Source organism: Phyllobates terribilis, unplaced genomic scaffold, assembly GCF_046119375.1.
Source record: "Phyllobates terribilis strain yellow unplaced genomic scaffold, ASM4611937v1 Scaffold_5__5_contigs__length_657084704, whole genome shotgun sequence".
NCBI classification, from domain to species: Eukaryota; Metazoa; Chordata; class Amphibia; order Anura; family Dendrobatidae; genus Phyllobates; species Phyllobates terribilis.
In genome coordinates, this window is record NW_027362765.1 from 75274762 (window position 1) to 75299632 (window position 24871).

At 41.1% G+C, this 24871-nt stretch overlaps 1 protein-coding gene and 1 pseudogene across 4 annotated transcripts in view; one reads left to right on the forward strand and one right to left on the reverse strand.

The window, feature by feature from the left end:
* LOC141271469 (uncharacterized) overlaps positions 1–24871 on the forward strand; it is a 524545-nt pseudogene that overhangs the window by 230983 nt on the left and 268691 nt on the right.
* Positions 1–24871, reverse strand: part of LOC141272065 (uncharacterized) — a 77806-nt gene that overhangs the window by 33328 nt on the left and 19607 nt on the right. The window contains exons 1-5 of one of the 4 annotated variants that reach the window (XM_073682374.1): positions 4944–5016; positions 2468–2617; positions 2159–2338; positions 1952–2075; positions 1771–1868 (exon numbers count right to left, since the gene is read on the reverse strand). The exons of 1 other annotated variant lie outside the window; for it this stretch is intronic. In XM_073682374.1, the coding sequence (XP_073538475.1) occupies positions 1771–1868; positions 1952–2075; positions 2159–2338; positions 2468–2545 (480 nt within the window). In that variant the 5' untranslated portion in view covers positions 2546–2617; positions 4944–5016. Of the gene's footprint in view, positions 1–1770; positions 1869–1951; positions 2076–2158; positions 2339–2467; positions 2618–4943; positions 5017–19445; positions 20008–24871 lie in introns of those variants that run through there. 2 more of the 4 variants (XM_073682375.1, XM_073682376.1) reach the window with 2 other exon arrangements.

Sequence of the window (24871 nt, forward strand, 5' to 3'; positions counted from 1 at the left end):
TTGGTAGGTCACAATGTGTAAAGGCCCCGTCACACATAACGAGATCGCTAGCAAGATCGTTCATACGTCACGGTTTTTGTGACGCAATAGCGATCTTGCTAGCGATCTCGTTATCTATGACAGGTAGCAACGATCAGGCCCCTGCTGTAAGATCGCTGATCGTTACAAAGCTTCCTGGACCATTCCTGGGTCGTTGCGCTCCCGCTGGGCAGTGTGCATCGCTGTATTTGACCCCTTATCAACGACCTCGTTAGCGATTCAGAACTGAGACACGTAGGCGTGCATAAATTGGACTTTTCTGTGCCCCTCGTCCCCGATTGGTGGTCGCTACAGCGTTCTCATTTTCCGCCGTGCATAAAGAAGGCAACAGAATAGCGATTCCATCCTTTGTTTCTGACCTCGCGCTGGATTGCAGATCCCAGCAGAATTCTCTGGGGTGTTGATATGTGGAGTCACAGCCGAAGAACACTACTACAATCCACAAACCAGAACGCTTGTCAGGAACAAAGCCCAGATGAATGGATACAGAGTCACAGCCGGAGAACGCTACTACGATCTGAAACCAGAACGCAGTCAGGAACAAAGGGACGGAATTGCTACAACGTGGCCTTCTTTTAAACCAAGGCCGCCCAATCAGAACACAGTAGCGTCCACCAATCGGAGATGAGGGGGCGCGGAAAAGTAATTTTATGCACGCCTTTGTGACACAGTACAGTCCCTATCAAGGTGTGGATCGTTGAAATAGCTGCTGTGTGAAAGCATCCCAAAGACCGCCGAGATCGTTAGTTAGATCGCTGGGGCGGCCGAAATCGTTGGGAAGTTCTGCATGTTTGACAGCTCCCCAGCGATCACGAAACGACTCTCCAGCGATCCCAAAACCGTGACGTAATAACGATCTCGCTAGCGATCTCGTTATGTGTGACGGGACCTTTAGTTAACTTTAGTATCCAAATATCCATCCACAGATATCAGAGGAACCATTCCCCGCACTATTACTCCACCTCCACCAGCCTGAGATGTTGACATCTGACAAGAAAAGTACATGGATTTATGTTGCTTGTGTCAAATTATAACCCTCCCATCAGCAAGGTGCAACAGAAATCTGGATTCATCTGACCAGACTATGTTTTGCACTGCTCTGTGATTGAATTTTTGGGCTCTTTTCCACACAGAAGTTAGAAAGCAGTGGTATTGGAACTACATCCAATCTGTGCTAAGGAATAATCAGTGCATTCGGACACATTAGTTGTACAGTAGCATTGTATTTAGCTGCAATTTGCATCAATGCGCATCACCTGTTCCTCAGAAAGATTATTGATAGCTCTGTTGACGAGTTGTTTTCGTCCACAGGATCTCCATTCACTGGATTAGTTCATGGTAATACTCTCAGTATAGTCAGGACACGATTGCACATAAAAACATGAGTTTCACAATTCTTTTTTTAAACACTTGCCCTAGATAATCGAGTACTACTAATGTGTCATTTAAAATCGCTAGATTTTCTCATTTCTATGTGGATTGACAATGAAAATTGATCACTTCATTTTATGCTGTACTCAAGGTCATTTACATTTAATTTATTTATTTTACTCATTTATGTATCACATGTCTCATTTCCAAACAGAATAGTTCTAGTCAAGAAAAGGTGGGTGTCTAATAAATTGGCCATTCAGTATATAATACTGGGGGATAAAACAAGACTGAGCACAAGACCTTCACAGCAATCTACACATCATAGAGAAGATTTCATGACACCTTCTTTACATCTACCTGATGATCCTGAGGAACATTGGGATTTTCTTGCTTACAATCCTGTGGAAGAAGAGGACAGGGACATCTCTCTGGTGTTGTGCTCTTACTGGATAGAACTGGAGGAAACACATACAGGGACTGAATTCATTCTTTACATACAGATAATTATAGGCCGTGTGTGTTTAGTCCTGTCTATTACCTGGTGATGTGAGGGGCTGGGGAACCTCCATCATGACGTCCTTGTACAGATCTTTGTGTCCTTCTAAATACTCCCACTCCTCCATGGAGAAATAGACGGTGACATCCTGACACCTTATAGGAACCTGACACATACAACGATACCGTCATCCCCCCGATCTCTTCATAGCGTTACTGTATAATGTCCCAGGATTCCCAGCAGTGTCACCTCTCCAGTCAGCAGCTCAATCATCTTGTAGGTGAGTTCTAGGATCTTCTGGTCATTGATGTCCTCATGTATCAGGGGGAGAGGTAGAGGTCCCGTGATTGGGCTCAGGGGTCTTCCCCACCCCTCAGATACAGGGGCCTCACAGCGGTCACTAGAGGTCTTCCTCACTACTGTATAATCCTGGTTATGGAGAGAGACATTAATAAATCTCACTACAGACATTTCCAGAGTCCTCACCTCTCCAGTTCTGTCCATCTGTTATTCCCATAGATAAGAATGATGTAATGTGACGTCATCAGAATCTCTCACCTCTCCAGTAAGCCGGAAGAGGATCTCTAGGGTGAGGTGTAATATCCTCTCCGCCATCTTGTCCCTGTCCCTATCCATCCTTGTAGGGTCAATCAGGAAAATTCTCTTATATAGAAGATCTCCACTGAGAGGATACAATATTGTAGAGACCTTAATGGGAAGAAAATGATCTGGTGTATCATCATAAAGAATCCCATGTAATAATACAATTACTGGAAATGTCCAATAACAAACCAATGAGTGAATTCAGTAGTGAAATAAACCCAAATCTAATAACATCATTTGTACCCAAGCTTGGTCTGGGGTCTCTTATGTTAGAAATAAAAAACTGATCTCCAGCCTGATTTACACACATTTTCACAAATGTAGACAGATATGTCATAGGTCGTAAAAGGGTTATGATCACATCTATACATCATAGGTCGCCTCCCCCTGTTTATGCGGACTCCGGCACTGAGCCCGCATCTTTTCTGGCACATGACAGCTGATTTTATCAGCTGTTATGTGCCCCTAATAAATCCGATCTACCCACGGTTGTTAACATGTTAAATGCCGTTGTCAAACATTTAACATAGCCGCGCCGAAAGCGCGTCATAAGATGCGCCCATCGGAGCCCCGTCACATGATCCCGGGGCGCCGATGGGTTGACATGACAACCCGGGGTCTGCAGGAGACCCCTGTGGTTGTCATTGCCGATCTGCTATGAGCGTCGCCCAGTGGCCAGCGTTCATAGCAGATGAGCATTTCTGCTACAAATAGCAGGCTATGTATAGCATAAGCGATCAGAAAATTGCAGCTTCAAATCTCCCATGGAGACTATTGAAGCAAGTAAAAAGTAATTTTTTTTTAAATTATATATATAATATATATATATATTTTTTTTTCTCACTGTGTATCTATGCTGATTAAACCTTGTTTTAAAGTCAAGTGTCGTCTCACCAACGTAGAGAAGGTTGCATGGGCATTGTAACAGATAAACAACAAACTGATGAACACGTAAGATAATTGTGAATAATAAAGGTCTGCCCACAGCTAGGGTGTTGAAACTTATTTCCCTCAAGCATATAAGAACAATTGATACAACTGAGACATGGAAAACAACCTGTTCTACATTGTCCTATTAATGTACCTTGGGTCACCACCTTCTGGGAACCGATATCTGCCCGGATAAGACTTAATGATAAGAATGATAAGAAATTTTGGGTCCCCATTCAACTCTTCATACACCTCCCTATCACAAAGCTGTCGGTTTATCTCTGCTATGTATTTCTCTGTATCCATTTAGTAGTATTCTACTAAATAAAATGGCTAGAAGACGCGAGGCTGTGGAAAGGATACCAATGTGAGGAAAGTGAGATGGTGACTAGTATTGTTAAACGACATTAGCCTATGCTAAATAAGTGTTTACCGAAAATCATTGAATTCAAGAATCCCCCTCTAATCTCATATAAACGTGCTAAAAACATCAAAGATAGACTTATATAGATATATGTTTATTTATTTCAAATCACCCCCCTTTTGCCCCATTCAAAATAAAATAAAACAAAAAAAACCCACACATTTAGTATCGCCGCATTCAGAATCGCCCCATCTATCAAAATCTAAAAATAATTAATCCGATTGGTAAACAGCGTAACGAGAAAAAAAAATCTAAATTCCAAAATTATGGGTTTTTGGTCGCTGCAAAATTGCAATAAAATGCAATAACAGACGATCAGACCATCATATTAACCCCAAAATGGTATCAATAAAAACATCAGCCCAGCACGTAAAAAATAAGCCCTCACTCAGCCCTAGATCCCGAAAAATGGAGATGCTACGGGTCTTGGAAAATGACGCCATTTTTTTTTTCTTTTTACAAACTTTGGATTTTTTTTCATCACTTACAGAAAAAAGGACCTATACATATTTGGTATCTGCGAACTTGTAATGGCCTGGAGAATCATAATCGCAGGTCAGTTTTAGCATTTAGTGAACGTGGTAAAAAAAAAACAACAAAAAAAAACAATTGTGTAATTGCACTTTTTTTTTTGCAATTTCCCCGCACTTGGAATTTTTTTCCCCATTTTCCAGTACATGATACGGTAAAACCAATGGTGTCGTTCAAAAGTACAACTCGTCCCACAAAAAATAAGCCCTCACATATTGACAGAAAAATAAAAAAAAGTTATGGCTCTGGGAAGATGGAGAGCAAAAAAAGAAAACGCAAAACAGAAAATTCCAAGGTGATAAAAGGTTTAAAGTCCGCCTCAATTATAATTTAAAACAATAATAAGTGCTAGCTTCCAGAATTATATAAATTATTCTGTTACAATGTTCAGTTCATCCAGCAAATAACTGCCCCTCATATGTCGACATCATAGGAAAAGTACAAAATTATAACTCGCGGAATGGAGAAAAACGAAAACACATAAATATTCTTGATAGTGAAGGGGTTAATGTCGCCTGCGCCCAGTAATGGGGAATCTCCACATACCTCCACCTGCAGAGCCGCACACTAGATATATGGCTGTTCTGTGCGCACAGGACCTGTGGTGATGTCACAGGAGGGGAGGAGTCAGGGGTCACATGATCAGGTGCTTCAGTGTATGGGTTAGCGCACATCTGCGTATATAAAGTAGCTGAGATTCTCAGCCAGAAAAGAGATTGTCATGCATTTTTTGTCTCACCTACCATCCGAATGCAATGTGTTTTTAACATCAGCTTTTACATACAGAAATTTTCTTGGTCATTTCAAGCTAGTTTTCAAACTAATAAAACAATCTTATATGTAGATGTATAGATATGAGATGGATAGATAGATGATTGATAGATAGATCGATCGATCGATCGCACTGCATCCGGATTTAGCAGAGTCGGGGATCATTGTGGGACGTGGGATGGATTTACGGTGGACCCCTTCAGATTGTTTTATTTTTTTAAAGTTAATAAATGGGTAGAAGAGGTTGGGGGAGTGCTTTTTACAATTAAAAGACTTTTCTCTGTGTGTTTTTATTGCTTTTCACTACGGGGTTAGTGTCTTATAGAGGCCTCTCAATTACTAACCCCTGGGCTTGATATCAGCGGACATTACACAGCTGACATCAACCCCAAGACCATTAACCCGATTGCCAACACACCAGGGCATATACCAGAATTGGCGCATGCAATGGATGCGCCATTTTAAGGGCGACTGAGGGCTGGTGTTATTAGTCTGGGAGGGGGCCAATATCCATGACCCTTTCCCAGCCTATTAATAACAGCCCCCAGTTGTCTACTTAGCCTTTGCTGGTTATTAAAAATAAGGGTGACCCCACGTCATTTTTTTTGGATCCCCCTTTTTAATAACCAGTAAAGACGATCCAGCTGTGAGCTGATACTAATAGCTTAGGAAGCTTCATGGATATTGGCCTCTTCCCAGAATAATAACACCAGCCCCCAGCTGTCTGCTTTCCCTCAGCTGGGTATTAAAAAATAAGGGGGACGCCCACACCATCTATCTATCTACTGTATATATCTATTCTATTCTGATGGGTCACACTGTGAATTTACTGTACTCGGCTGATGAAATGTCGGGTTTTCTAGGAGATGTCTGCGTAAAAATCGGATGGCACACACATGGTCTGTGTGCTGTGAAATTTTTTTCTCACCCCAATTCCAGGTGAGGAAAAACGTGCCTCATTGAAGAACATTGGTGCGAGTGCAATGCGATTTTTTTCTCACATTGCACTCATCAATTTTATAAGCAGATGTGAGCAAACCCTATGCAGGACTCTGCTGTGCTTGTTGTCATGGTGCTGGATGAGGTGAAGTTTATGTGTGGGATCAGGAGGGATTTACAGTGTGGATGTAGCAGAGCCGTGTGTGTATGACGTGAATGGAGCAGAGCAAATTGTGTACATCGTGTGCAAAGCGGAGCCTTTCCATTCATGTTTCTGGGGTCCTCCCAGTTTAATTTTTATCTGACAACCACAAGCAGAATTGTGATTACAGCTCTGTATACATGGACCCTCATTCATCAAGCAGTTTTTAGTTGTAAAACTACTTGGAATGTTGCATAATTTTTGCACAACTCATATTAGCTTAAAAAATGTTGTGACTTTTGGCACCTTTATGTCAGTCCCAGAGAGATCAGACAGCATTTTTAAAAGTGCGTGAAGTTCGGATGGGGCATGACCAAGCACACCTGACAAAGTCATCATGTTTTAGTCCCCAAAAGTGGCAAAAATTACAACAGAAATGTTTGCCGGCCCCGGACTGCTGTGCATTTCTGTCTGAGGCACACAGAACCTGAAAGATGCGCCAAATTCATTAAGAGGTGTAAAAAAATCCCGAGCAGTCTTGATGAATGGTTATTATTAATAATCAATGTGTAACTGATGATGTGGGGGACAGTAGTGACAAAAACTTCTGCATTAAAGCAGATAATGAAATGAAATGGAATAACACTAAATGACATCTGATCCACAGTGAAATCTCAGTGTAAGGAAAGGTGCAGATGGTGGTAGATTCTCTCATCCCTGACAATCCGGTCGATATGCAAATCAAACTGATCAGAGTGTGATCACAGAGTGATCTGATTCTCTCGGATGAGGAGAAGATGGGGACAAAAATTTCTCCATTCTCTTAGGCCATGGAAATTGGACTATACTCAGTTGTCATCCAATTCAACTTCCTCAGGTTTTGGCACCAAAAACTCAGCAAAACCTAATATCTGCATTTTTTGCAGCGTTTTTGCGGCATTGTTGCACTACCCATTGCTTTTTATGGGTCAAAAATGCTGAAAGACACTGCTGATTTGTTAACTTTTTGTTTGTTGGGAACATCAGAAAGAAGCCTTCTAATCTCAGGTGGATAATTCTTTCTCTACAGTAATTACAAGCAAAACTTACAAAATTCCTCCCTACAGAAATCAGTTTTGTTGTATATAAAATTAAATAATATAGGAGCTGCTTGAAAAAATATATGGGACGTACAACTGACCTTTAGGAGACATCTTTCTGATGAAACGAGGCAAGGCTGTCTCCTTTCCCCAATCTGATTTATCACCATCAGAGAAATCCTCTTAGGGAATGTTCACACTGCATCTCTAGCCGTAGTTTTTTTTTTTAGAAACACCACAAAAAATGAATGAACATATTAATTCCTATGTAAAAACAACTTGCTGTTCATAAATATGGTATATTTATTTAAACATTTGAGCTTCTTTTAAAATACGTCAAGCAATTAAAAAATGTAGCATGTGCTGTCCAGCTATCCTCTTCTGAGTTTACAACAATTACATTGACTTATGCATAATATCTTGATTCCAGGATTATTATGCTTGTTAAAGTATTTGTTGCTCCTTTGCTGCCATCTACTGGCCGTTGTTATTATATGTTCTCATGTATTGCAGCTGTAATTTCCCACAATGCCTCTCTCTCGCCGTGACTCTTCCTATCTTCTTTCCTCACATCCTTTCTTCCTGGTCATTGCCATCTTGGCAGAATCGTGCATCAGGGCTGGAGATAGGATTCTGCTGTTAACTCTATCCTCCAACCTCCGTCTTCTACCACATCCTCATCCTTTTATCTTCCCTCCTCTGAGCACACAAATCTCCAATGCTGCCCAAACTTTTGCATCAAACCATTTTCCTTTTTGTAATTTTTAAAATGTAAAAAATTACAATATACCGTATTTTCCGGCCGATGGCCGTGGAGAGGGGGTGAATATTCATGCCCTTTAATAGCGGGCACACGCGATTCCGGCAGCAGCAGAAGCCGCGCTGCGGCTACGCTGTGTGCCGGCTATTAAGGAGCATGAAGTCACTGCTCCCCGCGCACACAGTCCCGGCGTGGGGAGCAGTGACTTCCAGCAGCTGATCTCTCCTGGTGAGCCGCACATAGTAGTGGCGCCATGCGCGGCTCACATGGCGAGATCAGCGTGGGCAGACAGGACGCAGCACTGGAGGACAGAAGAAAGGTAAGTAGCAGTGTTTATTTTTTTTTATGTGCAGCATGATGGGGATTAGGGGGACCATGCATACCAAAATAAGGATGAGGGGGCATACATAACAGGATAAAGGTGAGGGGGCCATACATACCAGGGGTATGGAAAAAAGAGAAAGAGCAGTGCTGTGCCCAGAAAAACACGCCTCTTTCACTCGTCTGGCCTGCCCTTGTATTACCTCCTTCTCTGCCTCTCAGATCTCACCCCTGAGGACTGCAGTGAAGCAGCGCAGGCGCGCATGTGCGAGATCTGAGAGACAGAGAAGGAGGTAATACAACGGTGGGCCAGACGAGTGACAGAGGCGTGTTTTTCTGGGCACAGCACCGATCTTTCTTTTTTTTCCATACCCCGGACGCCTGCAGCTTGCTTCACTTACACTTTCCCGGTGAGGCACCCCCTCACCTCGTCACTGCAGTCCTCAGGAGCGAGATCAGAGAGGCAGAGAAGGAGGTAGCGGTAATCGGATACAAGGGAGGGCCAGAGGGATGTGGGCAGGCAGGGAGAGCTGACCAATCCAAGCAGGATTTGTATACAACAACCAGCCACTCGCCGGTAAGGGTCATCACTTTAAAATTACCATATTGAAATCAAATCTGATTTTTTTTTAATTTTTACCGTATGTGCATTAGAAGAGCGGTAGTCTTATACGGCGAGTATATCCCAAACTTTATATTTTAACTAGAAAAGTTGGGGGTTGTCTTATACACCCAGTCGTCTCTACCTTAGGAAAATACGGCATTTTTTTCCCTAATTTACAAAGGAACAGTGTCATCTTTAACTTTAAACCTTTTAGGGATCATTTGATCTTCAACTTGCTTAACTGTTCCCAATAACAATAATTTTGACCAGGGGTTCCCAAACTTTTACATGCTACTGTATACGGTTTACTAATAAACTCTTTGAATTTAATAAATTAGACGATTTTCAGAGCTAGTTGGATCGGTTTCAGTCTGAGGGTGTAGGACCTAGAAAAAGTGGGTCCTATTGCAGATGGTCAATGGAATTCAATTATGGAGTTAATACCTAGTTGTCTCTTAATGAAGCTCAGCTCTTTTCACAAATTATCCTTATTCAAAGGAAACATAAGACACCCAGTTTAATATATAAAATAGGTTTGCTGGATGCAAATTGTCATAGATGTAATATGGAAGATGCTTATCTGATGCATATGCTATGGAAATGTTCAGATTTGACGGTTTACTGGAACGGGATTTTGTTAAAAGGGTTTATAATATTGAGCTTGAGGCAGATGCAAGAACTTGTCTCTTTGGTTTGTTCGAAGTTGAATTGGAATTGGATCCAGTACAGATAGGGATCTCTCGTATTCTGTATCAGGCTAGGAAACATTGGATCTTCACTGTCAGTGGCTGAATTTAAAAAATGTCTAAATGGTATTATTAGATTGGAAAAAGGCATATGCAAAAAAACAATTCTTTTAATAAATATAGAGTTCTGGCATTTGAAAAATTGTTTGATGTGAAAATGTTCGGCCCAGATCTAACATATTATAGATGCTATACATTAATGATTTTAGCAATGCAAGCCTATTAGCTACGGTATATATATATATATATACATACATACACACACACACACACACAGTACAGACCAAAAGTTTGGACACACCTTCTCATTTAAAGATTTTTCTGTATTTTCATGACTTTGAAAATTGTACATTCACACTGAAGGCATCAAAACTATGAATTAACACATGTGGAATTATATGCTTAACAAAAAAGTGTGAAACAACTGAAAATGTCTTATATTATATTCTTGGTTCTTCAAAGTAGCCACCTTTTGCTTTGATGACTGCTTTGCACACTCTTGGCATTCTCTTGATGAGCTTCAAGAGGTAGTCACCGGAAATGGTTTTCACTTCACAGGTGTACCCTGTCAGGTTTAATAAGTGTGATTTCTTGCCTTGTAAATGGGGTTGGGACCATCAGTTGTGTTGTGCAGAAGTCAGGTGGAAACACAGATGATAGTCCTACTGAATAGACTGTTAGAATTTGTATTATGACAAGAAAAAAGCAGCTAAGCAAAGAAAAACGAGTGGCCATCATTACTTTAAGAATTGAAGGTCAGTCAGTCCGAAAAATTGGGCAAACTTTGAAAGTGTCCCCAAGTGCAGTTGCAAAAACCATCATGCCCTACAAAGAAACTGGCTCACATGAGGACCACCCCAGGAAAGGAAGACCAAGAGTCACCTCTGCTTCTGAGGATAAGTTTATCCGAGTCACCAGCCTCAGAAATCGCAGGTTAACAGCAGCTCAGATTAGAGACCAGGTCAATGCCACACAGAGTTCTAGCAGCAGACACATCTCTACAACAACTCTTAAGAGGAGACTTTGTGCAGCAGGCCTTCATGGTAAAATAGCTGCTAGGAAACCACTGCTAAGGACAGGCAACAAGAAGAAGAGACTTGTTTGGGCTAAAGAACACAAAGAATCGACATTAGACCAGTGGAAATCTGTGCTTTGGTCTGATGAGTTCAAATTTGAGATCTTTGGTTCCAACCACCGTGTCTTTGTGCGACGCAGAAAAGGTGAACGGATGGACTCTACATGCCTGATTCCCACCGTGAAGCATGGAGGAGGAGGTGTGATGGTGTGGGGGTGCTTTGCTGGTGACACTGTTGGGGATTTATTCAAAATTGAAGGCATACTGAACCAGCATGGCTACCACAGCATCTTGCAGCGGCATGCTATTCCATCCAGTTTGCGTTTAGTTGGACCATTATTTATTTTTCAACAGGACAATGACCCCAAACACACCTCCAGGCTGTGTAAGGGCTATTTGACCAAGAAGGAGAGTGATGGGGTGCTACGCCAGTTGACCTGGCCTCCACAGTCACCAGACCTGAACCCAATCGAGATGGTTTGGGGTGAGCTGGACCGCAGAGTGAAGGCAAAAGGGCCAACAAGTGCTAAGCATCTCTGGGAACTCCTTCAAGATTGTTGGAAGACCATTTCCGGTGACTACCTCTTGAAGCTCATCATGAGAATGCCAACAGTGTGCAAAGCAGTCATCAAAGCAAAAGGTGGCTACTTTGAAGAACCTAGAATATAAGACATATTTTCAATTGTTTCACACTTTTTTGTTAAGTATATAATTCCACATGTGTTAATTCATAGTTTTGATGCCTTCAGTGTGAATGTACAATTTTCATAGTCATGAAAATACAGAAAAATCTTTAAGGCAAGGTGTGTCCAAACTTTTGGTCTGTACTGTATGTGCTCAGCAAAAATGAGTACACCCTAACAGATGAAAGCCTTTAATTTCCTTTCAGAATCAACATTTTCTATGGGATACCATACTACTAAATAGCTCCATGAATGTTGCCCATTGATTTAAAACAAGATTTGTTATTTTCCACACACAAAAAAGTAATCTTCCTAACAAAATCGTTCAAGAACATGTTGCAAAATGAGTATACCCCAATGAAATTCTTAGGAGCAAAGCTAAAGCTTAGGCTACAAAATTCTAAATGAACAAGAATTCAACCATAGGTAAGTCTAAATATTTATTACACAGGTATCCAGCAGACAGTTAACTGTAAAACGATGTTACTTAAGGAAAACCCCTTCCCATTTCATGCTGTCAGCAATAGCACCACATGGAAATGAATAGTCACAATATGTGAGAAAGAGAACTATTTCTTTACACAAGAAAGGTGAAAGCTACAAGAAGATCAGCAAAACTTTACTTATCAGACAGAATACTGTAGCAAAAGTGACACAAAAAATTAACCAAGATGGAGCTGCAACCATCTCATAGAGACATCCAGGCCAACCACAAGAAAAATCAACATGCAATTTCACTGCAGTTAGCTAAAGAAGAAGAAAGCCAAAACAAGGGTGAGTGTTTCTCGTGACACAATATGTCATACACTGCAGAGGAATGGCATAGATGTGTATCATCCAGAAAGGAGGCCCCTCCTAAATCCCATGAATAAAAAAGCCTGCCTACAATTTGCCAAGGCCCATGTTGAAAAACCTGAAGAATACTAGTCTAGAGTGATGAGACCAAGATAATTGTTTTTGGAAGTGATGGCTTCAAAACTGTATGGTGTCACAAAGGTTGGATTACAAAGAAAAATGCATGGTGCCAAGAGTGAAACATGGGGGTGGCAGCGTCCTTATGTGGGGCTCCATGAGTGTTCCTGGTGTTGGGGAGCTACAGTGGGTACGGAAAGTATTCAGACCCCTTTAAATTGTTCACTCTTTGTTTCATTGCAGCCATTTGGTAATTCTAAAAAGTTAATTTTTTTTAAGTACACTCTGCACCCCATTGTGATTGAAAAAAAGCAGAAATGTAGAAATGAAATTTTTGCAAATTTATTAAAAAAGAAAAACTGAAATATCACATGGTCATAAGTATTCAGACCTTTTGCTCAGACACTCATGTTTAAGTCACATGCTGTCCATTTCCTTGTGATCCTCCTTGAGATGGTTCTATTCCTTCATTGGAGTCCAGCTGTGTTTAATTAAACTGAGAGGACTTGATTTGGAAAGGCACACACCTGTCTATATAAGACCTCACAGCTCACAGTGCATGTCAGACCAAATGAGAATCATGAGCACAAAGGAACTGCCCAAGGAGCTAAGAGACAGAACTGTGGCAAGGCACAGATCTGGCCAAGATTACAAAAGAATTTATGCATTACTCAAGGTTCCTAAGAGCACATTGGCCTCTATAATCCTTAAATGGAAGAAGTTTGGGACCACCAGAAGTTTTCTTAGACCTGGCCGTCCAGCCAAACTGCGCAGTCATGGGAGAAGAGCCTTGGTGAGAGAGGTAAAGAAGAACCCAAAGATCACTGTGGCTGAGCTCCAGAGATGCAGTAGGGAGATGGGAGAAAGTTCCACAAAGTTAACTATCACTGCAGCCCTCCACCAGTTGGGCCTTTATGGCAGAGTGGCCAGACGGAAGCCTCTCTTCAGTGCAAGACATATGAAAGCCCCCATAGAGTTTGCTCAAAAACACATGAAGGACTCCCAGACTATGGGAAATAAGATTCTGTGGTCTGATGAGACGAAGATAGAACTTTTTGGTGATAATTCTAAGCAGTATGTGTGGAGAAAACCATGCACTGCTCATCACCTGTCCAATACAATCCCAACAGTGAATCATGGTGGTGGCAGCATCATGCTATGGGGGTGTTTTTCAGCTGCAGGGACAGGATGACTGGTTGCAATTGAAGGAAACATGAATGCAGCCAAGTACAGAGATATCCTGGATGAAACCTCTTCCAGAGTGCTCTGGACCTCAGACTTGGCCGAAAGTTCACCTTCCAACAAGACGATGACCCTAAGCACACAGCTAAAATAACAAAGGAGTGGCTTCAGAACAACTCTGTGACCATTCTTGACTGGCCCAGCAAGAGCCCTGACCTAAACCCAATTGAGCATCTCTGGAGAGACCTGAAAATGGTTGTCCACGAACGTTCACCATTCAACCTGACGGAATTGGAGAGGATCTGCAAGAATGGCAGAGGATCCCCAAATCCAGGTGTGAAAAATTTGTCGCATCATTCCCAAGTAGACTCATGGCTGTACTAGCTCAAAAGGTTGCTTCTACTCAATACTGAGCAAAGGGTCTGAATACTTATGACTAGTGTTGAGCCACCCCCGTAGTGTTCGGGTTCGGTTCGGTTCGTCGAACACCGGGATGTTCGAGGAACTGTTCGTCGAACTGTTCGTCGAACACCTTAGAACACCGTCGAACACCGTTAAAACCAATGGCAGGCAAACAAAAACACATAGAAACACATAGAAAACACCTGCAAAGGTGTCCAAAAGCTGACAAACTGCTCAGAAGACACTCTCTTTAAAAAAGCCGGCCGGCAAATTCAGCAGCGGCATACACCGGTACCCGACAATTTAGACAAGAAGGAATAGAGCATCACACATAGATTAGATAGATAGAAACATGTCAGTCACACATATAAGAAGCACAGTGACAGTGTTGGTTACTGCACTTGTCATTTAGTGTAAAGGATTTATTAAAAAAAATATTAGTGTTTTCATGCACCGTCTCTTTAAAAAAGCCGGCCGGCAATTCAGTATCTGTACCCGACAATTTATAACAGACAGAATAGAGCTTCACACATAGATTAGATAGATAGAAACATGTCAGTCACATATATAATAAGTACAGTGATAGTGTTGCTTACTGTACTTGTCATTTAGTGTAAAGGATTTATTTAAAAAAATAATAGTGTTTTCATGCACTGTCTCTTTAAAAAAGCCGGCCGGCAATTCAGCAGCGGTACCCGACAATTTAGAACAGAAAGATAGAGCATCACACATAGATTAGATAGATAGAAACATGTCAGTCACATATATATGAAGTACAGTGATAGTGTTGGTTACTGTACTTGTCATTTAGTATTAAAATAAAGGATTTATTATTAAAAAAATTGGCGTGGGGTTCCCCTTAATCCGTGGGTATTACCCCCTTCCCAGGCTTCAAACATCTGCCCCAGCCGTCTGCTTAACCTCCGCTAGAGCCTAAAATTAAGGGGAACCCCACGCCAATTTTTTTAATAATAAATCCTTTATTTTAATACTAAATGACAAGTACAGTAACCAACACTGTCACTGTACTTCTTATATATGTGGCTGACATGTTTCTATCTATCTAATCTATGTGTGAAGCTCTATTCTGTCTGTTATAAATTGTTGGGTACAGATGCTGAATTGCCGGCCGGCTTTTTTAAAGAGACGGTGCATGAAAACACTATTATTTTTTTTTATAAATCCTTTACGCTAAATGACAAGTACAGTAAGCAACACTGTCACTGTACTTCGTATATATGTGGCTGACATGTTTCTATCTATCTAATCTATGTGTGAAGCTCTATTCTGTCTGTTATAAATTGTCGGGTACCGCTGCTGAATTGCCGGCCGGCTTTTTTAAAGAGACGGTGCATGAAAACACTATTATTTTTTTTGATAAATCCTTTACGCTAAATGACAAGTACAGTAAGCAGCACTTTCACTGTACTTCATATATATGTGACTGACATGTTTATATCTATCTAATCTATGTGTGAAGCTCTATTCTTTCGGTTCTAAATTGTCGGGTACCGGTGTATGCCGCTGCTGAATTGCCGGCTTTTCATGTTTCACTGTGAGCACTGTTCCCATCGATTTGGGCAATCACTGTAATGCCACAACCACCATGGCTGTGGCATTACAGTGAGTGGCAGACAATCCCTGCATGATTGGTGCTCTAAATAGCGCCAGACATGCAGGACACGCTTTTGGTGCACGAACAGTTATCGAACATAACCTCGAACAGCCGAATTTTTTGCAAATCGTTCGGGTTCGTCGAACAACTCGAACACCGCCCAAAACAGCTCGAATTTGAGATTGGCGAACAGTTCTAGTCGAACACCGCTCATCTCTACTTATGACCATGTGATATTTCAGTTTTTCTTTTTTAATAAATTTGCAAAAATTTCTAATTTCTTTTTTTTTTTCAGTCAAGATGTGGTGCAGAGTGTACTTTAATGAGAAAAAAATGACCTTTTTAGAATTTACCAAATGGCTGCAATGAAACAAAGAGTGAAAAATGTAAATACTTTCTGTATCCACTGTATATACAATGGTGCTTGACATTTGTGAACCCTTCAGAATTTTTCATATTTCTACATACACTTGACTTAAAGCTAGATTAAGTTTTCATATAAGCCCTAAAAGTAGATGAAGAGAACCAAATCAAACAAACGATTCAAAAATATTATACCTTGTCATTTTATTTATTTATTTAGGAAAATTATCCAATTTGACAAGACATCCAGTGGCAAAAGTATGTGAACCTTTCTGATTAGCAGATAGTTTGAAGGTGAAATTAGTGTGGTGTTTTCAATTCATAGGATGACAATCAGTTTTGAGTGGGCAACTTGTTTTATTTAAAGAACTGGGATCTATCAGAGTCTGATCTTCTCAACACAAGTTTGTGTTGTATCATGGCACAGGTTTGTACAATGGCACGGTGCCACAGGATTAGAGGATAGCCGATGTGGTACCGATATTTAAGAAAGGTAAGAAGGTGGATTCAGGTAACCACCGTCCGGTAAGTCTGACATCAGTAGTGTGCAAAGGTTTTGAGGGCATAGTAAGAAATGACCTGCAGAGTTATATCGCAGAGAATAACATAATAAATGATAACCAGCACGGATTCATGAAAAATAGGCTGTGTCTAACCAACATGTTGGGGTTCTATGAGGAGGTAAGTGCAAATCTGGATGTTGGTAATGCGGCTGATGTGATTTATCAGGACTTTGCAAAGGCATTTGATACTGTACCACACAACAGCCTTATACTTAAGCTACAGAAGCAAGGACTTGGGGGAACTATATGCAGATGGGTAAGGAATTGGCTAAATGATAGGAAACAAAGAGTCATCATAAATGGTATGTTCTCTAAATAGGATATAGTCTGCAGTGGGAGCCGCAGGGATCTGTGCTAGGACCTATTCTTTTTAACCTCTTTATTAATGACCTTGAGGATGGGATTGAGAGTAAAGTGTCAGTTTTTGCTGACGATACCAAACTATGTAGGATATTAAAATCAGATCTTGAAATTACGACATTGCAGAATGATCTGGATAAGATGACTGAATGGGCAAACACTTGGCAGATGAGGTTTAATGTAGATAAATGTAGAGTAATGTACCTAGGACGGAGTAATCCTATTGCTGCATATACATTAAATGGGAGTATACTCAGGACTACAGAACAGGAGAAGGATTTGGGTATTGTGGTTACAAGTAAGCTGAGCAGCAGTATTCAATGACAGGCAGAAGCCGCAAAAGCAAACAAGATTTTAGTATTTTAAGATGTATAAAAAGAGAAATAAAATCCCGTGACTTGGACTGATCACCTTTTCTCGGGGTCAAGAAGGAATTTTTCCCCGTGATGCAAATTGGCTGAATGTATCCTGGGGTTTTTGCCTTCTTCTGGATCAACAGATTTAGGCATAGGGATTTTAGTAATGCCATTATTAGAATCATAAGAGTAACACAAAATATAAAACTAATCAAAAAAAAATTATAAACAGGTTCATTTTTAATTGTAATAGTGCAGCAATAATATAAATGGTAATAATACATTTGTGAGGCCTAGTCCCAGTAATTAGTATGTTAGTGTAGGGAGTACAATTGGGTGAGAAAGGTTGAACTGGATTGACCTAGGTCTTTATTCAACCTACGTTACTATGTTACAAAAAAAGGGGAATTCTGAGGACCACAGGAGAAGAGTTCTTGTTGCTCATCAGGCTGGACAAGGTTACAAATCCATCTTTGAAGAATTTGGACTCCACCAACCCACAGACAGATTGTGTTCAAATGAAGGAAATTCAAGACCATTATAACCCTTTCCAGGAGTAGTCGACAAAAGGAAAAAAAAACACTCCAAGAGCAAAACGTATAATAGTCTATGATGTCAGAAAGGAACCCAAGATAACCTCTAAGCAACTAAAGATCTCTCTTACATTAACTGTTAATGTGCACGAGTCCACCATTACAATGACACTGAACAACAATAGTGTGCAAGGCAGAATTTCAAGGAGAAATCCACTGCTCTCCAAAAAGAAAAATTCAGCCCATCTCCAGTTTATTTAAGATCACCTGTACTAGCCAGAAGGCTACTGGAACACAGTGGTGGACGAATGATGGTTTTAACCTGTTTTTGCTACATCTGGGCCAGGACGACTTGCAATTATTGATCGAACTGGACATTGGTCCATCATAAGCTGAAACTGAAGTGAATGTGGATCATGCAGGAAGACAATGACCCAAAGCGCAAAAGTCGTTCTACAAAAGAATTGTTTAAGATGAATAACATGAAAGTTTTTGACATGCCAAGTTAAAGTTATGACCTCTATGCTATAGAAATATTGTAGAAGGACCTGAATTAGAGCAGTTCATGGTGGAAAAAAAAACACCAACATAACAAGAGTTGAAGCAGCATTCTCAATATAAAATGAAAAGCCAGAAGGCTACTGGAATAATATTTTGCGGATCAGACCAAAATAAAGTTTTTTTTGTTTTTAAATGAGAAGCATTATGTTTAGAAGGAGAAAAACACCAAATTACAGCAAAAAAACGCATACAAGCTGAGAAACACTGTGATGGTAGCATAATGGTTTAAGCCTGTTTTGCTACACTGGGGCCAGGATGTCTTTCATCATTGATGGAACAATGAATTCAGAATTTTATCAGCAAATTCTAAAGGAAAATTTCAGGACAACTGTCCATGAGCTGAATTTCATGATAAGGTGTGTCATGCAAAAAGACAACAATCCATGGCATACAAGTTATTCTACAAAATAATGGTTAAAGAAGAAAATAATTAAAATAAAAAATAAAAGTTTTAGACTGACCAAGTCAAAGTCCGGTCCTTAATCCTATAGATGTTGTTGAAGGACCTGAAGCGAGCAGTTCATAGGAAAAACTGCACCAATATAATAAAGTTGAAGCTTTTTTGGGTAGAGATATTGGCTACAATTTTTCCCAGCCAATGTGCAGGACTTGTCAACAATTACTGGAAATATTTAGATGCAGTTATTGCTGCAAAAGGGGTTCCCCATACTTTTGCTACTCATAGATATTCGATACGGGATAATTTTCCTTAATAAAAACAGTCTACTATTTTGGACTCATTTGTTTGATTTGCCTTTATTTACTTGTAGGACTGTGAAAATGGCTATTGGTATTTGCATACATTTTCTAATAATTGTTTGCTGTTCTAAACTGCTATCCTTTCCTCTTGTAGACATATGAATTTACTTGTATTTTTTTGTACATATTGTCAATGAAATGTAGAAAAAAATGGCTACTGCCCTGTGTGTGTTCTTTAATGTCTAACAAGGCAAAATGTCTCTGTTAATAATTTTCCACATTCTGAACATGATGGTTTTGATTTTGGTTCTCTGTTGTGTAAGAAGACTTAATTTACTGCAAGAAAATATTTTTACATTTGGAACATTAAAATGGCTTCTTCCCTGTATGAATTCTCTGATGTGCAACAAGATTTGTTTTCCGATTAAAACATTTCCCACATTGTGAACATGAAAATGGCTTCTCCCCTGTGTGAATTATCTGATGTGTAATAAGATTTGTTTTCTGATTAAAACATTTCCCACAGTCTGAACATAAAAATGGCTTCTCCCCTGTGTGACTTCTCTGATGTTTAACAAGTATGGATTTCTCGCTAAAACATTTCCCACATTCTGAACATGAAAATGGCTTCTCTCCTGTGTGACTTCTTTGATGTGCAACAAGTTTTGATTTAAAACTGTAACTTTTCTCACATTCTGAACAAGAAAATGGTTTCTCCACTATGTGAGTCATTTGACATTCAACTCCCCTTCTGTGACATTTGTTTTCCATATAGGTATTTGATGAAGTAGAAGAAAGGACTTGAAAAGTATCAGATGATAGATGTTTTCTGTGAAAGGCAGAAGGTACTTCTGGGACAAAGGTATTTTCTTCACATTTATCTGGTGTGATACCATAATCATCTGAAAATATCAGATTTCTCCCCGAGCTCCAGGTACAGTCATCTGCCAAGAATAAAACAAATTTTCTTATTTTTCGATAACATTGCATTGAAATTATATTAATTTGTATATTCTTATTTTATAACATTTTCGTGCAAATTGTAATACAATTCAATAATTAACAGACTAAGACAGTAGACCACAAAACAGGGATTAATAGATTATATGTTAAGGGGACCAGATTGTGCTCTTTTAATTCTTCACTTCTATGGTGAAGTTGTTTTCTCTATAGGATGATGTTTCATTTTGCTTGTCAGTAATCATTTTCAGTTACTTGTTGAGTGAACACTTATAAAAAGGTGGTGCTCATCTCATACCCTTCCAGACAGCTACATGCAGTCTGGCATAGAGCAGGGCAGAGGAGAGGGGCAGTATAAACAAAAAAACTATGACTTTGGAGCAAGAGTAGGGATTTGTAATTTTTTTTTTTTTTTTTTACAGAATAAAGCTGGGCATACAAGAACAGAGATCAAGCCCTTTAATACCTTCCTGACGTGGCTAATTTCCATTTTTTCGTTTTTTTCTCCCCTTCTTCCTAGAGCCATAACTTTATATTTCTGTCCAAATAGCCATATTCCGACATTTTTTTTTGGGAATTGTTTTTGCGGCGTAAATTTTATGGTAAAATTACCTAACAATGTGATTCTGCTCATCAGTACGATTATGGCAATACCAAACATGTCAAGCTTTTTTATTATTATAGTGGTGAAAAAAGTTTGAAAAAAATGTTGAAGTTGTGTCGCCATTTTCTGAGACCCATACCTATTTCATTTTTTGGTTCATGGAGCTGTGTGGTAGTTTTTTATTTATACCATTTTGGAATAGATATGACATTTTGATCGTGACGCGCCCCCTGGGCCAGTGCTGTAGTGCGGCGCACGTGTGCGCGGGGGAATACCCTGAGCCGGATCCGATGGGGGTAGTAGTCTCCGAGTGGCGGGGACCCGGTTCGTGCCCAGGGTGGTCAAACTAAGTGTGTGGCAGTCTTTGTAGATGTTGTTTAAGTGTCGACTACGCCACCCGTAGATTTGCGGCCGCAAGGCCGCCGCTGCAGAACAGTCCGCTGAGGCCGGTGGTATGTGTGCAGCAATGGTGGTATAACCCCCAACGGGAGAGGTATGGCCTCAGGGCAGCTGTGCGGGTGAAGGGAGTGATAGAAAGGGCGTCCCGGTACCTTTAGTGCTGGTAGTACGATGGAACACAGAGACTGATGGCAGTTTTCAATGCTTTACTCACAGATGTTATCAGTGTCAGTCCTGCAGGTGATGACGACCCGAGCCGTGCTGCGTCCACCAGGTACGGGACTCGACCAACCCCCAGGCAGTTCCAGAGTGTGACCTTGAACTCCTTTCTCCGTTCCTCTCTCTGGCCGTCCCCACTAGAGACCCACCCATGTCCAGCTTCCTCGGGCCTTCTGGTGGCGAAACCTATCTCCGGTTTCCCTGACCCTATGTGGCGTGCCTTCGTGGTGAGTGTAGTGAGTGGTCGCGCCAAGACGTGGCCACGACCTCCGGTTCCTGGCTGAGGATAAGTGGCCTCCACCAGTTCGGGATCCGGTACCCTGATCTGCCAACCCTTCACCCGTTTTAGCTCACTCGTGGGATCTCAGGGTTCCCTCTTCCTTCATGTCTCTGGGCCTTTCTCCAGGTTCCATTCCTTCCTTGTTCCTTTCCTCTTGTCTTTCTCTCTCTTGCTCCCTTCAGGAGCAGCACCCAGACAGGGCTTCTGCTCCCTGTCACTACTCTTCTCCTCTTCTTCTGTCTGACTGAACTGAACTCCTAAGATGGTGCCCACCTTTTATACTCCCTCTGACACCCGAGCCCAGGTGACTAGCCACCAATGGGCTCCTTCCTATGCCCAGAGTCCCTCCCCTCTCTGCTCCTGCACCACTGGGATATTCCTCCCCCCCTCCCACTCCAGCCAGGGACAGACGCTGTCGTACCTGCACATCTATCTGGTGGGAGTACCGTTGATCTGTCCCCCGGAAATGGGATGTATGTGGTGCATGCAGCTAACAGAGTTCCAGTCCACACTCCATCCTTACCCGGGAGTGGAATACCACACCTCTGGTTCGAGGTGCAATACCCCTGTAGCAGCCGAGCCCTCGGGGTGCTACAATCGCTTGTTATAGCCCAATTCGTCTGTGTCCAAATGCTGATGGTTCTGTTGTCCTTGCTTTCCTTTTTTGTTAGTTTGCTTCACTTCAGGTGTTTTCCATTTTCTCTTTTGGTTCTGCCCAATCACATTTTGGGATGGGATTTAAATAATCACCTCTCACTTTCTTTGTTGGCTAGTTGGTTATAGTTCTATGTAGATGGTGTTAAGAGTTGCAGCTCAACTAGGGATTATCTTGCTTGATTAACCCCAGTTGCTTTTCCAGCTGGCTGACAGTGAGTCCTCCTTCTCAGCACCATTCCCTTTCTTTTATGTTTGGGGGTCTGGAAGGTTTTCTCAATTACTTTGTTTATTTTTTAGTTCTCTGTCTTGATCCCTGTCTATTCTATGTGAACGTGTTTTGTCAACCTGGGTTCTCGTTTCTCCCTGCACGCTCTCCTCTCCCTTTGTAGGATTTGTATTGAGGCTTCTCCACTGGTTCCTCAGGAGATAAAATAAACCCCTCAATGGCCCCTTTAGAGAGTCGGGTCCGAGGAGGTGTTTTTTATCCATATGGTTAGGGACTTTCCTAGTCTGCACAGGGACCAGTTGGGTGCAGGTACAGCATCTCTTCTTTGGTGCAGGTACAGCATCTGTCTTTGTAAGCCCTTAACTTCAACCATTACCCTGTGAGTATGTGAACACATTCATAACACTTTCCTTCTCATGCTTTCCAAAATCGGCATAGCTGTTTTTTAACTTTTCAAGTTTATACATTTTCCTCCGGGTTGTTTCCCTACGACTGGTCACATGGTATGTTTTGATTTCTCATGAACTAGCACAGCACAAGCTCAGCTCCTCCTCTTCTCCATTTTCTAAGGTTGTTTAGCATAACCCCAGCCACATACTGCCAGGCAGGTTTAACATCTGTCCATCATCCTCTCCTTCCCATCACAAACTCTGACTAGCTGTTCTTATATTCACCCTGCCGAGTTGTGCACCGTAAAGAAAATGGTGTCTAATGGCTCAGGAGCAAAAAAATTCCAACAGAGTATATTTGTATGTGAAAAAATAAATAAATTCCATCAGCAAGGAGAAATTCTTCTAAAAGGTCATGACTAAGGATACCTATGTTATGTGAAACACGTAGGTTGTCAAATCTGCATGTTTTATAAAGCTTTCTCTTTGGTGTATGACAGAGTCACAGGTGTTATATACGAGGGGAGGTACAGTGGTGGCCAAAAGTATTGGCGCCCTTGCAATTCTGTCAGATAATACTCAGTTTCTTCCTGAAAATGATTGCAATCACAAATTCTTTGGTATTATTATCTTCATTTAATTTGCTTGCAAGGAAAAAACACAAAAGAGAATGAAGCAAAAATCAAATCATTGATCATTTCACACAAAACTCCAAAAATGGGCCAGACAAAAGTATTGGCACCCTCAGCCTAATACTTGGTTGCACAACCTTTAGCCAAAATAACTGCGAACAACCGCTTCCGGTAACCATCAATGAGTTTCTTACAATGCTCTGCTGGAATTGTAGACCATTCTTCTTTGGCAAACTGCTCCAGGTCCCTGATATTTGAAGGGTGCCTTCTCCAAACTGCCATTTTGAGATCTCTCCACAGGTATTCTATGGGATTCAGGTCTGGACTCATTGCTGGCCACCTTAGAAGTCTCCAGTGCTTTCTCGTAAACCATTTTATAGTGCTTTTGGAAGTGTGTTTTGGGTCATTGTCCTGCTGGAAGACCAATGACCTCTGAGGGAGACCCAGCTTTCTCACACTGGGCCCTACATTATGCTGCAAAATTTGTTGGTAGTCTTCAGACTTCATAATGCCATGCACACGGTCAAGCAGTCCAGTGCCAGAGGCAGCAAAGCAACCCCAAAACATCAGGGAACCTCCGCCATGTTTGACTGTAGGGACCGTGTTCTTTTCTTTGAATGCCTCTTTTTTTTCCTGTACACTCTATGTTGATGCTTTTTCTCAAAAAGCTCTACTTTTGTCTCATCTGACCAGAGAACATTCTTCCAAAAAGTTTTAGGCTTTCTCAGGTAAGTTTTGGCAAACTCCAGCCTTGCTTTTTTATGTCTCAGGGTAAGAAGTGGGGTCTTCCTGGGTATCCTACCATACAGTCCCTTTTCATTCAGACGCCGACGGATATTATGGGTTGACACTGTTGTACTCTCGAACTGCAGGGCAGCTTGAACTTGTTTGGATGTTAGCCGAGGTTCTTTATCCACCATCCGCACAATCTTGCGTTGAAATCTCTCGTCAATTTTTCTTTTCCGTCCACATCTAGGGAGGTTAGCTACAGTGCCATGGGCTTTAAACTTCTTGATGACACTGCGCAAGGAAGACACAGGAACATTCAGGTCTTTGGATATGGACTTGTAGCCTTGAGATTGCTCATGCTTCCTCACAATTTGGTTTCTCAAGTCCTCAGACAGTTCTTTGGTCTTCTTTCTTTTCTCCATGCTCAATGTGGTACACACAAGGACACAGGACAGAGGTTGAGTCAACTTTAATTCATGTTAACTGGCTGCAAGTGTGATTTAGTTATTGCCAACACCTGTTAGGAGCCACAGGTAAGTTACAGGTGCTGTTAATTACACGAATTAGAGAAGCATCACATGATTTTTCAAACAGTGCCAATACTTTTGTCCACCCCCTTTTTTAAGTTTGGTGTGGAATTATATCCAATTTGGCTTTAGGACAATTCTTTTTGTGTTTTTTCATTGAAGACAAATTAAATGAAGATAATAATA